General features: G+C 42.8%; 1 protein-coding gene across 2 annotated transcripts in view; it reads left to right on the top strand.

The window, feature by feature from the left end:
• znf423 (zinc finger protein 423) overlaps positions 1-13,018 on the top strand; it is a 140,065-nt gene that overhangs the window by 26,072 nt on the left and 100,975 nt on the right. For both annotated transcript variants that reach the window (XM_058076285.2, XM_058076286.2), the window contains exon 3: positions 8,618-8,815. In XM_058076285.2, the coding sequence (XP_057932268.2) occupies positions 8,618-8,815 (198 nt within the window). The remainder of the gene's footprint in view (positions 1-8,617; positions 8,816-13,018) is intronic.

Here is a 13,018-nt window from a genome sequence, read left to right as displayed (position 1 = left end):
GCACGCTTGTATTGTGGAAACACAGAGAGACGAGACGAGGTGGGATGCAGAGGTGAGGAGAGATGGCTTCTTAATATAGCCACCTAACACACACCGGCACTCGGACTAGCAAACAGAGGGTGGGGGTGGGGGGGCGTTCCCCAGGGAGGCGGTGAGCGAGAGCAGGGCCCCGTGTTGTTGCGTCCGGCTGCACCTGTTCAGCTTGTGTGAGTCAGCGTGCATTGAAGTGCTCTCAGGGGGGCCAAATGTTGCGTTTTACCACTTCTTGACATCTCCAGCTCAAACGGATGGTCGGGGGTACAACGCCTTGTGTCATATTTCTGTTAATATTCTCATTCATCCGAGTCGGCATGGGCCCGTGTGATGACCTTGGCCAAAAATATCACAGTTTTACTGTATTAGAATGACGGAAAACAAAAAAATTTCATTCAAAACAGTCCAAACGTATCATAGAACTCGTATGTATGTCAAATAAAGGAATTGTGAATAGTATGAGGGTCACTATGGTAGGTTGGGGGGCTTTTTCTAGGGATGTCCGATATTGGCTTTCTAATTGAAAACCGATATGCTGATATTGTCCAACTCTCAATTTCCGATATGATGATCAGGAAAAAAATCTGATACCAATATCGACCATATCACATTTTTATCCTGATATCAGGCCAATAATTACAGATAATTATCAGACACCCCTATTTATTTAATGTCTAGAGGGCTCTGATGATGTTAATAAAAGCAATCTTCACTCACTGAATGTACTGCAAAAAAGGCCAGTAAGGATAATTCATAATGCCGCCTACAGAGAACATACTAACTCCTTATTTCTAAAATGACAAATACTTCAACTTGCTGATATAGTTCATCTTCAAACAGCTAAAATAATGCATAAGGCTAAAAATAAGCAATTAGCTAAAAATGTCATCCAATACTTCTCTACAAGAGAGGAGAAATATGATCTCAGGGAAGAAGTACATTTGAAACACTTCTATGCTAGGACTACGTTATGCTAGCCATAGCATTTCAGTATGTGGAATCAAACTTTGGAATGGATTGAGTAAGGAAATCAAACAATGCTCATATGATGCTCCTACTTCGGTACCAGATACATTATTAAAAAAACAAACAACAAAAAAAAAACCTTAAAGTGTATTATGGAAAGCAGGAAGTGATCAAATGTAACAGTTAGTGATTGTAAAAGTACCAGATGGAGGGGTAGGATTTAATAAGCTTTGCTTCTTCCTACTCCTTTTGGACATGTGGAACTGGGAACTGATTATGGGATGCACTCAATTGGAATTTGATGCATGTTCAAATGAAATAAAACCATTACCGTTACCATATGTGCCCTGTGATTGGCTGGCCACCAGTCCAGGGTGTACCCCGCCGCTCACCCAAAGACGGCTGGGATAGGCTCCAGCAAAGGTAAAAGTAACTTCTGCAATATGTAAGAAGTTAAAAAGTGAGCTCATGTAGTTTTTAATGTGGTGGCCCTTCAGAAGAGAATGGGAAAAGCAGGTATTCCACGCAAGCGGTTCCGGTGCGGCGTGTTCCACCTCACAGAACAAAGTGTGCCAATCCAGGGTGAAACATCTGCTGTGGGCAGCTCGTGTGTGACGAGTAGCGCGTGACACCGGTTGCATGCGTGTGAAGACACATCAATAAAGTCGCCGGGCTTCACGGTGCAGGTTTGATTTGAACATCACAGCTTGTTGTTGGTGGCCCCGCTGAAGGTGCTCGCTGCAGCCAGGTGCCCGTGAATTGGACGACGGCGATGATGTGGAGCAGAATGAAAGCCTTGTGTCGGAGCTGTTTGCTTTCGAAACATTCTGCTGGAAGCTCCACACACACTTTTCCACACCTTTTGATGCCTCTTTAAGGTTAGCGCAGACATGTGCATGCGTGTGTAGGCGTTTTATGTACACTTGGCCGGCAGATATCCGTCTCCCTGAGCAGCTGCGTGCGGCTCAGGCCAAAGTCGTACTTTGTGGTTGCCAAATCTCACACTTAAATAAGCCCTTTACCCTTGCAGTAACACTCTATGTTTTATTCCCATTGAAATATCATGGCTTTGAGAAAGTCCTGACGGTTCGTTCTACCACCAAGGAACGGTTGAGGAACATTTCCCAGTTCATTGGCTCCCCAGGTTTTGCCCCTTCAGGCTATTGGTAATGGTAATGGTAATGGTAATGGTTTTATTTCATTTGAACATGCATCAGATTCCAATTGAGTGCATCCCATAATCAGTTCCCAGTTCCACATGTCCAAAAGGAGTAGGAAGAAGCAAAGCTTATTAAATCCTACCCCTCCATCTGGTACTTTTACAATCACTAACTGTTACATTTGTTCACTTCCTGCTTTCTTAATTTAATTTAATTTAATTTAATTTAATTTAATTTAATTTAATTTAATTTAATTTAATTTAATTTAATTTAATTTAATTTAATTTAATTTAATTTGTTTGAGGTCGTTACTCAATCCATTCCATAGTTTGATTCCACATACTGAAATGCTATGGCTAGCATAACGTAGTCCTAGCATAGAAGTGTTTCAAATGTACTTCTTCCCTGAGATCATATTTCTCCTCTCTTGTAGAGAAGTATTGGATGACATTTTTAGCTCATTGCTTATTTTTAGCCTTATGCATTATTTTAGCTGTTTGAAGATGAACTATATCAGCAAGTTGAAGTATTTGTCATTTTAGAAATAAGGAGTTAGTATGTTCTCTGTAGGCGGCATTATGAATTATCCTTACTGGCCTTTTTTGCAGTACATTTAGCCAGTGAAGATTGCTTTTATAGTTATTAGTCCATATTTCCACACAATAAGTAAGATATGGTAGAACCAGAGAGCAATAAAGAGTGTGGAGTGATTTCTGATTGAGAACTAATTTTGCTTTGTTCAATACTGAAATATTTCTGCGCGGCCATCTTATGTTGTATATTTGTAATATGAGGTTTCCAGCTCATATTAAAACATGTCACAGGAATGCTGACAGTGGAGTCTTCCACTCCGCTGGAATAATACATTACATTGAACAAACCCACCAAAGCTCGGATGTATTGTGTCGTGTATGTGTTACAAATCCATTTGTTTGTGAATCTTAGTTTTGGTTGGGTTTCAATGTCACTGTTTCGGATTTCCAATCCATTTTTAGTTTGCCCGAGTTTTCCAAATGGGCACATCACATTCTATCTTTCAGGTTTAATCAGGTGTATTATCATTTTACTCACAAAAACCTCATTGAGCTCCTTTAAACTCTGGTAACGAGACACACACACACACATATTCTCATGTTCTGAACACAAGTTCCTCCGATGAGCCTAACGTGTGGTGATTAGTGGGTCTCAGCTGGGCGGGGTTAGGATGCGTAACATCACTCTGCACTGTGGACTCTGCTAATTCACTTCTCTTTATCTAATTACCCAGGGTGTACACATGCACACGCATGCACACTTCAGTACTACTACTACTACACACACACACACACACACTGCATATATCATTCCTGCAGACATGGCCTCATTATTTATATTTGTACCTGTCCATGAACAGTCATTATCCTCAAATGACCCGGGTTGACTGCACCGTGGAAAAAAAGACACCTTGCATGCCGTCTCATACAGCAATCGTATACAAGTACTTCATATCCGCCCCGTGTTGATGTGTTGTTGTATGTGGCAGCGCCATGCGACGTAAGATGTACGTCATATTCACTCAAAGCACTCTGTCCGTTTGCTGTTCTACTGTCAGTCTGCGGCGTCACTGAGGCATCTCGGATGTGACTCAGTCGTTCATTACGTGGCTGGAATAAAAATCCGCATGACTCACACGATGGAAAAAATGGAGACTGTTTTTTTTTGGTGTGAAAATTAGTACTCGTAATTCTCATATTTTATGATGATTTTTGTCAATAAAACACTGGCGTGCTTGTTTTCAATGAAGTGTGTGTGTGTGTGTAATTGAATGTGTAGTTATTCCTGGCATAGGGACAGTCTGTGACTCAGAGATAATGGTTCTCTGTAGAGCCGGTGTGTGTGTGTGTGCGTGTGTGTGTGGCGACTGCTACGGTATCCTGCTGACGTGTGTCTGGATAAGGTTTTATATGTTAAATAAACCGCCGTGTGGCACATACGTCACGGTACATGCCCGCTTTTCGCGGAGTCGCTAGTGGCAACCGCCAGCAGATGGCGAAAAAAACACTACAGTAGTTTATTCAGCCATAAAACTATTTTTTGGACACAAACTTGCATCTCAGCACACAACTGTGGTGTGTTCAAGGGCTGCTGAACAAAGTACAAAATATCAACGCTTGACAAAAAAGCCAAAAGGACGTACATTTGTGACTTTCGATTCAATCAATATACCGGTGTGATTCCCATCTGAACATATTCAGATGGGAATCTGGAGGTGTTATAGACAAACAACCATTCACACTCACATTCATACCTATGGACAATTTGGAGTGGCCAATTAAACTAGCATGTTTTTGGAATGTGGGAGGAAACCGGAGTACCCGGAGAAAACACGGGGAGAACATGCAAACTCCGCACAGAGATGGCTGAGGGTGGAATTGAACCTGGGTGTCCTAACTCTGAGGCCTATGCGCTAACCACTCGTCCGCCGTGCAGCCCATACTGTATATATTTAACCAAAATATCTAAACAACTATGCCACAAAATTTCCCTTCATGCTTTTTGACTTCCTGCTTGCTGTGGAGCGTCCCACAAACCCACGTAGAATACGCCTAAATACAGTACACAGTATGGACAGTTACTATGGTACACATAATGTCATTGTATGGTCATATCACCTCGTACTTCGGTACGGGACAAAAAAAATTACAAAATTAAAAACATTAAAAAAATACCTTAAACTGTATTATGGAAAGCAGGAAGTGAACAAAAGTAACAGTTAGTGATTGTAAAAGTACCAGATGGAGGGGTAGGATTTAATAAGCTTTGCTTCTTCCTACTCCTTTTGGACATGTGGAACTGGGAACTGATTATGGGATGCACTCAATTGGAATCTGATGCATGTTCAAATGAAATAAAACCATTACCATTACCATTACCATTACCATTACATCCTTGGGATGGGGCGTTTGGGTTAAAGAAAAGGTACCGATACGTCTTTGGCAGTGGATGGAAGGAAAAAGGATTGAAAATTCTCCACTAAGCACAAACACACAAACATGAAGTTGCTTCGGAGGTGCGAGGCCGATGGTTTCATCTGGCTCATCCCACTGTTGCCATGACAGCAGGTTGTGTTGGCATGCACTGGATTTGGCACTGCCCTCACCTCTGGCATCACAACCCCCTGCTGTGTGTGTGTGTGTGTGTGTGTGCGTATCAAAGTGTGAAAACATATCCTTTTATCTACTGTATGAACACCACAGAACATATACACATATCTGTAATATGCTCATTTGATGCAGGCATTTCATACGCTTCATCTCGTATGACAAATCCAACACAGATGCTTATTTCTCCACCGGAATGTGACCGCTTACACGTACCGCCACTAGCACGCCGCCACCATTTAAAGGAATCCATCAGAACATCTGCATTTAGCAATATCATTTAAAAGATAAAAATGTTCTTTATCAGCCTTGACTGTGGATTTGCACGGGTGTTTATTCATTGAAGTCCTCTCCAGCGCGTCCACGAGTGTTTTATATGCATGTGTGTGTATTTTGGTGTACACATGACCATTCATGTCTGCGTGCGTATATTTTGTCAGCAAGAGTCCACTTCCTCTCCCTGGCCAGACGGCGCTCTCACCACTGGACAGATGGCCAACACCCTCCTTCTCTTCATCCCCATCCCTTCATCCAGCACTCTTTCTATCCTTCCATCACTAATTTCCTCTCCCACTGTACCCCATCACCGCAGTCCCTCGTTCCCCACCTCCCAGCATCCCTGCTTCCCATCACACCACTCCATAATAAATGAGTCTGAAATAGATGTGCCGTAGTTAGACCATGTGGTGATTTTACCTTCTCGTGTTGGCTTATACTCTGATGGAGCGCGTATCTAGAATACTTCTTGACTTGTAGAGACGTTACATGGCCTCAATTGGGGATGTGGAAACCTCAGTATTGATGAAGAACTCAACCAGTGGTTCATAAAGATCCCATTGATAGAGATCCTCAAATCACCAAAACATTTGGGTGAGCTTCCGCGGAGCTGCCAACTCTTCCGGATTCTGTGGCAGACTCTCGGAAATGACCCTTGTCTGCTGACGTTCCCAGTGACATGAAGAGGAGGTGGTCTGCAAACGTCTTCTCAACATAGAGATGTCTCTCTTCCACCCTTTCCCTTGCCTTCTTCTCGCTCACCCAATCACTGTCCCTCCATCGGAAGCCCGGAAAAGCAACCGCAGCTCATGAAAACACAAGAAGAGAACACAACGTCCTGGATTGCAAACACCAAATGTTGGCTGCTCGGTTTCCAAGTCTGTGGGAACACTTTTTGGGGGAAGCCATTTTTTGTTCCAGCACTACGCCTCCCAAAGTCCATACTAAATGTGGAAGTCCATGGAACATAAATCGGTTGACTTTAAATCTTGAACCAATCATCTCGTCCAGACATTTTGCTTCCAACTTTGTGGGAACAGTTTAGGGAACAGTTTAGGCAATGCCTGTTTCTGTTCCAGCATGACCCTGTCCCAGAACGCAAAACAAAGTCCATAAACCATAAATCCATCTGTGGTGAGGCTAGACCCCAAAGTCGATTGGGATTTTTAACCATCTTACCGAGACAATCTGGACTATTTTATGCTTTCAACTTTGTGGGAACAGTTTAGGGAACGCCCGTTTCTGTTCCAGCATGACTTTGTCCCAGATTCAAAACAAAGTCCATAAACCATAAATCCATCTGTGGTGAGGCTAGACCCCACAATTGATGGTGATTTTTAACCAGTCATCTTACCAAGACAATTTTCTACCTCCAACTTTGTGGGAACAGTTTAGGGAACGCCTGTTTCTGTTCCAGCATGACTTTGTCCCAGATTCAAAACAAAGTCCATAAACCATAAATCCATCTGTGGTGAGGCTAGACCCCAAAGGTGATGGTGATTTTTAACCATCTTACCAAGACAATCGTGACAATTTTATGCTTCTAGCTTTGTGGGAACAGTTTAGGGAACGCCCGTTTCTGTTCCAGCATGACTCTGTCCCAGAACGCAAAGCAAAGTCCATAAAACATAAATCCATCTGTGGTGAGGCTAGACACCCACGATTGATGGTGATTTTTTAACCAGTCATCTTACCAAGACAATTTTATACCTCCAACTTTGTGGGAACAGTTTTTGGGAAGTCCATGTTCTGTCCCGGCATGACTGTGCCACCAATGCCCAAAGTAAAATTTCCATGCAATATCCCAATCCAAACAGGGAACCTTTTCCTCCTGCATTAACTCCATCTCACGCAGCCACCTTGCAATCAATTCCTTTTTTTTTTGTGCAAAAGGTAGATTTTAGTGTCTGGTCCCTGTGTCATCAGTGTCGGTCCTACTGGAATCTGGCCGTTTATAATGTGATAATAAGGTGTGAAAATGGAGACACAATAGAGCAGGGTGCATTGGGCCGACTCAACCCTCTGCTGGAACCCCCCCCCCCCCCCCCCCCCCCCGCCCCCTCACATGACGACACGCACGCAGGCTTTAGCGCTCCACTGATTCAGTCAGCTCGCTGAAATGGTAGGAAACCATACGGTAGAGCGGTGGAAGCGGAATGTCTTTATACCCTTCAACGCAAACCAATTCCAAAATGGCGCGTCGACGTGCCAGACACTAAACAGAACCACAGAATTTAGGAAGTTCATTTCAAACATGCAATGAGACACAAAATGTGTCACAGTAGAGCCACACTTTTTGTGCGGTTACATTGCCGGAACACCAGCCAATGGCGACGAGACCCAACATTCGAACCCTCCAGAATGTGGAACTACATCTTTGGTATTCAATGAGTAATGGTAATGGTAATGGTAATGGTAATGGTTTAATTTCATTTAAACATGCATCAGATTACAATTGAGTGCATGTTTTACAATCAGTAACTTTTACATTTGTTCACTTCCTGCTTTCTAATATAATTTAAGTCTTTTTTTATTATTATTTCATATGTTTATTAATTCTTTGTCCCGTACCAAAGTACTGGGTGATATGAGCATCCAATGCCATAATGGGTACCATGACTATGAAATGAAATGCATCTTTGTGGTAAATCAGGAATTGGTATCATGGGTGTCCATACAGATGATGATGTTTGTCGGACCAGCCCAGGTTGAAAGATCCCATGGATTATTATTACTTGATTCTAACGAGTGGTAGATGAGCCTGGTAGTGTCAAGGATGGTGTATTATGTTATTCAAACAGGAGGAACCTTGTTCCACTTTTTTTTAAAGGTGCTACTTTTGTCTTTGTTAGAATCTTAGCCACCGTCTAAGACCAAAAAGTGTCTTATCTCGAAGCAATGTTTGTGAAAACAACACCAAGTGAAAGGTTCTTATGATGTCTCTGTGGTAGATAAGCACCTCGCCATACTCGGTATCAAACGTAGCGGGTCATGTGGGGCGCGTCCGATCCGATCCTAACAACGTGTACCGTCTGTCCTCAGAAGACCCGGCTTCTGACAAAGCCATCAAGCTGAAAGCGAGCCACGGCGCTGCTACCGAGGATGGAGAACAAGAAGAACACGGCGACCGTGAAGACGACGAGCTAGATGACGACTCCATCTTCACGTGCGACAACTGTCAGCAGGACTTCGACTGTCTGGCCGAGCTCACCGAGCACAGAACCAACCACTGTCCAGCAGGTGAGATTCGTGTTTGATTCCGTCCATCAAACCAGCAGTAGTGTCAGGTCTCACATTTGTTACATTTTTATTGTTACATCTTTGTACCTCATTTGAAATGTATGGACCCCCCCAACAGGGACTTTACAAATAGTAAACCTAATTTAGTAGTGGAATATCCCACTTCTGACACACACACACACACACACACATATATACACACACGGGTTGTTATTAGTAGTGCTGTAATTAATGGAGGGACTGAAAGGAACGCGGCGGGGGCATCTGGTTCCTACAGATGAATCCAAATGCTCACTTAACAAGCCAACACACACTCCAGCGTACATCCATGCACACGCTTCTCACGGGCTGCAAGACAGTCTGCTGCCCCAAGCGCCCAGAGTGTGTGTTTACTTTGATATAAGGAACGAAGAACCGTGGAAGGGGGGGTTTGGGGGGGGGGCTTTGTTTAAACTGGTAAATATAGTGTTTTTACAGGGTGTGTGTTATAAAATAAGACCCCTCAGCAACCTGGTGTTCAACAAGCAGTCCCAGGAGAACCATGTGTTGCACATCCAGCCAGTGAAGATGCTTGGATGCTTTGTCCTTCCAGATCTTTATGTCCTAGCTGCAGAAAATGGGGGGGGGGGGGGTGTATGGATTTTAATATTATATATTTTTTTACTATAAATAACTACAACTGTATAACTAATACTAGGCCATTTAAGACATAAAGAATACTTACTGTAAATGTGTTGCGGTGCTTGGGGAGCGGTGGACGGACAGGAAGTGATGTCGGGGGTTCAGAGTTGAGTTTAGGCTTGGCTTGGGCTCAGGCCGCAGCAGTTGCTCTTGTTTTTGTGAGGGATTATTGCATGGAAGCCTCTTTCTGCCACTACAATCAATAGTTATCCCAATGGTAAGTCATAATTATAAAATAAAAGGTCCAAATTATGAGATGAAAAGTCAAAATTATGAGATTAAAAATCAAAATTATGAGATAAAATGTCAAAATTATGAGATAAAGTCATTTATGGCAAGTGAATAAGGCGATACCTGTGGCATATTCACACTTTGTATGTCATAATTTCGACTTTTCATCTCATTCAGACTTTATCTCATCATTTCAACTTTCTTATCTCATATTTTTGACTTTGTATGTAAAAAAAAAATCGACTTTTTATTTCATAACTTCAACTTTATCTCATCATTTAGACTTTCTTATCTCATCATTTAGACTTTCTTATCTCATATTTTTGACTTTTTATGTAATAATTTCAACCTTCTCATTTCATAATTTCGACTTTCTTATCTCATAATTTCAACTTTCTCATCTCATAATTTTGACCGTTTATCTCACAATTATGACTTTTTACGTCGTAATTTCAACTTTCTTATCTTATAGTTTTGACTTTATATGTAATAAATTTGACTTTTTATCTCATAATTTCGACTTTATATCATAATTTTGATTCTTTATCTCTAAATTATGACTTACCATTGGGATAACTTTTTTTTTCAGCGGCGGAAACGGGCTCCCATATCATTGTACTTGTGCTGCAATAAAACCCTGTTGTTCTGGCAATCAAGTCTGGTGCTTGTGTGTCCCACAGAACATTACAGTAGCGTAGTGGCCGGTGTGGAATACTACATAGATTCTCAGCATCTTCTGAATGCCTTATATTTGATTTTTGGTACATTTAGTCATTTTTATGCTTAAGAATACTTAATTTAGGCAAAACGACACATTTTATTTACAAATAGCAGGCCATATTCAACATTAATGAGGGGAATTAGCCTGGATAATGACGCAATAACGCAAGGTCTTTCCGTCTTTCCACCAGAAATTCCATATTTTTGATGTCCTTTTTCCTTGCCGATTCCCACCAAGCCATAATTGCGTAAAAGTCTATTTGGGGTCTGTCTCCAAGCCTGCCGCTGGAATCGCACCGCCACACATGTACTGTATGCCGTGTCTCTGTCAGCCTCGCATGCGGCCTATGATTTTCAGCACAGGAGTCTGGGGAAGGCGACATGTTGCTGAGCGAGCGAGCGCAGGGAGGGCAAAAGGATGAACGGGAGAAAGAGAAGAAATAAAATGATGAAACATCTCCCCGGAGAAAAAGTGGTTGAGATTACAGAGTAATCCCGCAGCTCAGCAGGAAGTGCGCTCGCATGTGGTGGTTAGCGTATACGTACGCGGGTTCATCTTTGTGTTGTGTTTTTGTTGCTGTGGGGCCATTGCAGTCTGGTTATCGTTGTGGAGAAGCCTAAATTAAAAAGACGGATGCTTTTAACTTACCTCCTTCGTGCTCCTGGGAAGTCGACGTCGTGGGACGTACTGTATGGGACGCACGCACGCACGCACCCGCTCGCCTTCTAGGGATAAACACAATACCCAAATTAAAAAAGGTTCTCTTCCTCCTTTGCGGCATCCATATTTACCTCATATTGCAACGTGGCGCATGCACATTGTCTTCTTGTTCTTACTAAGTGCATCGTGACCAGTTTACACATTCGTATCCAGTGTCAATTCATTCGTAAACAATGACAAATTGTGTTGGAATTAAGCATTTTCATTCATACAAATGACTCACTGAACTGAAATACAAATACAAAGCATTGTAATATCGACTGTGGTATTCTACATTGGCCACTAGGTGTACAATAATCATAACAATAACACACGCTACTGTTGGGGCCATGACCCACGACGAGCTAAACTCGACTCTGAACCTCCAACGCCACTTCTCGTCCTCCACAGATCTGTGATTTGTGATTTTAGAAATAAGGAGTTAGTATGTTCTCTGTAGGCGGCATTATGAATTATCCTTACTGGCCTTTTTTGCAGTACATTTAGCCAGTGAAGATTGCTTTTGTAGTTATTAGCCTATAGCTATAGCTGGTAGATGACACACTAGATCGCCTTCTTTTGCTTTCTGGGAGCACAAGGAAAAAAAATAATTGAGTAAAGGATACACACCAAACTCTCCTGCTAGCAGATTTCAGCTCAACATTTGCAATAAGAGTCACTATCACCTCCATAACCCTCCTCCATCTCTTTCCGATTGCCATTGTTCACCCGGCTTTGCTTCTCACAGCAACTGTGGTGCATTCAAATGCTCATACCGTATATGTTTTACCACGTATTTTTTACATTTACGCTGAATAAGATATGTTTTTCTGTGGGCCTGTAGCTCCACTGTAGGTTGTTCCTGAGTTGCAGGTATGCTATACATGCTATACATGCTATACATGCTATACATGTTATACATGCTATACATGCTATACATGCTATACATGCTATACATGCTATAAAACCACCCAATAACCTCCATGTTTGCATGAGGTTTTGCTAATTAGTGGTCTTATTGTGGCGAGGAAATGACGTTGCCGCACACCCTGTATACCGGCGTGGCGAATGAGTCCCGGGTTAGCATGGAGCTACAGCTATAACACTGAATGGGTCCCAGGTGCCGCCGTGAAGCACCAAGTAATTCAGTGGCACTCTAGCAGAAGGCCTATAAAGAGGCACCATTAATTTGAGAACAAATTGGACAAACACACTCGTGCACACACTGTGCCGCAGATAAACGCGTGTACAGCCAATCGGGCTTGAACGCAACCCCGAACAGAGCATCAGGTTCGCGTAGCAGTAGTATTGTACTCCAGCCTGACCAGTGCAACTTCAAATATTCCAAAAGTGTCTTTAGCTTTTGTCCTGGCCGTGCCTTCCCATGTCAAGGAACACCATGTTCTAAAACGTCATGCGTGTGCTGCTTTCCGTGCTTTACAACGTGGGCCCGTGTCCTTTGGGTGTGCTGTGCGTGCAAGAGAAAGCGAGAGCAAGAGAGTGTGAGTCGCGGGAGTGTCGATGGGTCTCGGTAGGAGTCAGAATGTGGAGCATAGGATCCCAGAGGAGAGGAGGAGCGGGAAAAAAAACTCCCACAGATCAAATGGAGAACATTCCCTGGCCCTTCCAAGCCACAGCACACATGAAGCTAACCTTAATCTAACCTCAGCAGAACCTCACGTCTTTGCGGGCGGATTCAACCATTTCATCACTTCCTTTTGAAGGGAAGCGGGTGCCCGTGAAGTCATGACCACAACATGCAAGGGTTGTGTTGGTTTGATATCTATACGCCATAACTTACACGTAAATGCTACCGCAATCAACCGGGTCGCTCATGCTGTACACAGAACACGTGAAGGACATATCATACA

Source organism: Doryrhamphus excisus, linkage group LG1 (genome assembly GCF_037039965.1).
Source record: "Doryrhamphus excisus strain RoL-2023G ecotype Guam linkage group LG1, RoL_Dexc_Guam_v1.1, whole genome shotgun sequence".
Taxonomy (NCBI): Eukaryota; Metazoa; Chordata; class Actinopteri; order Syngnathiformes; family Syngnathidae; genus Doryrhamphus; species Doryrhamphus excisus.
This window is presented reverse-complemented; position numbering and strand designations above follow the sequence as displayed.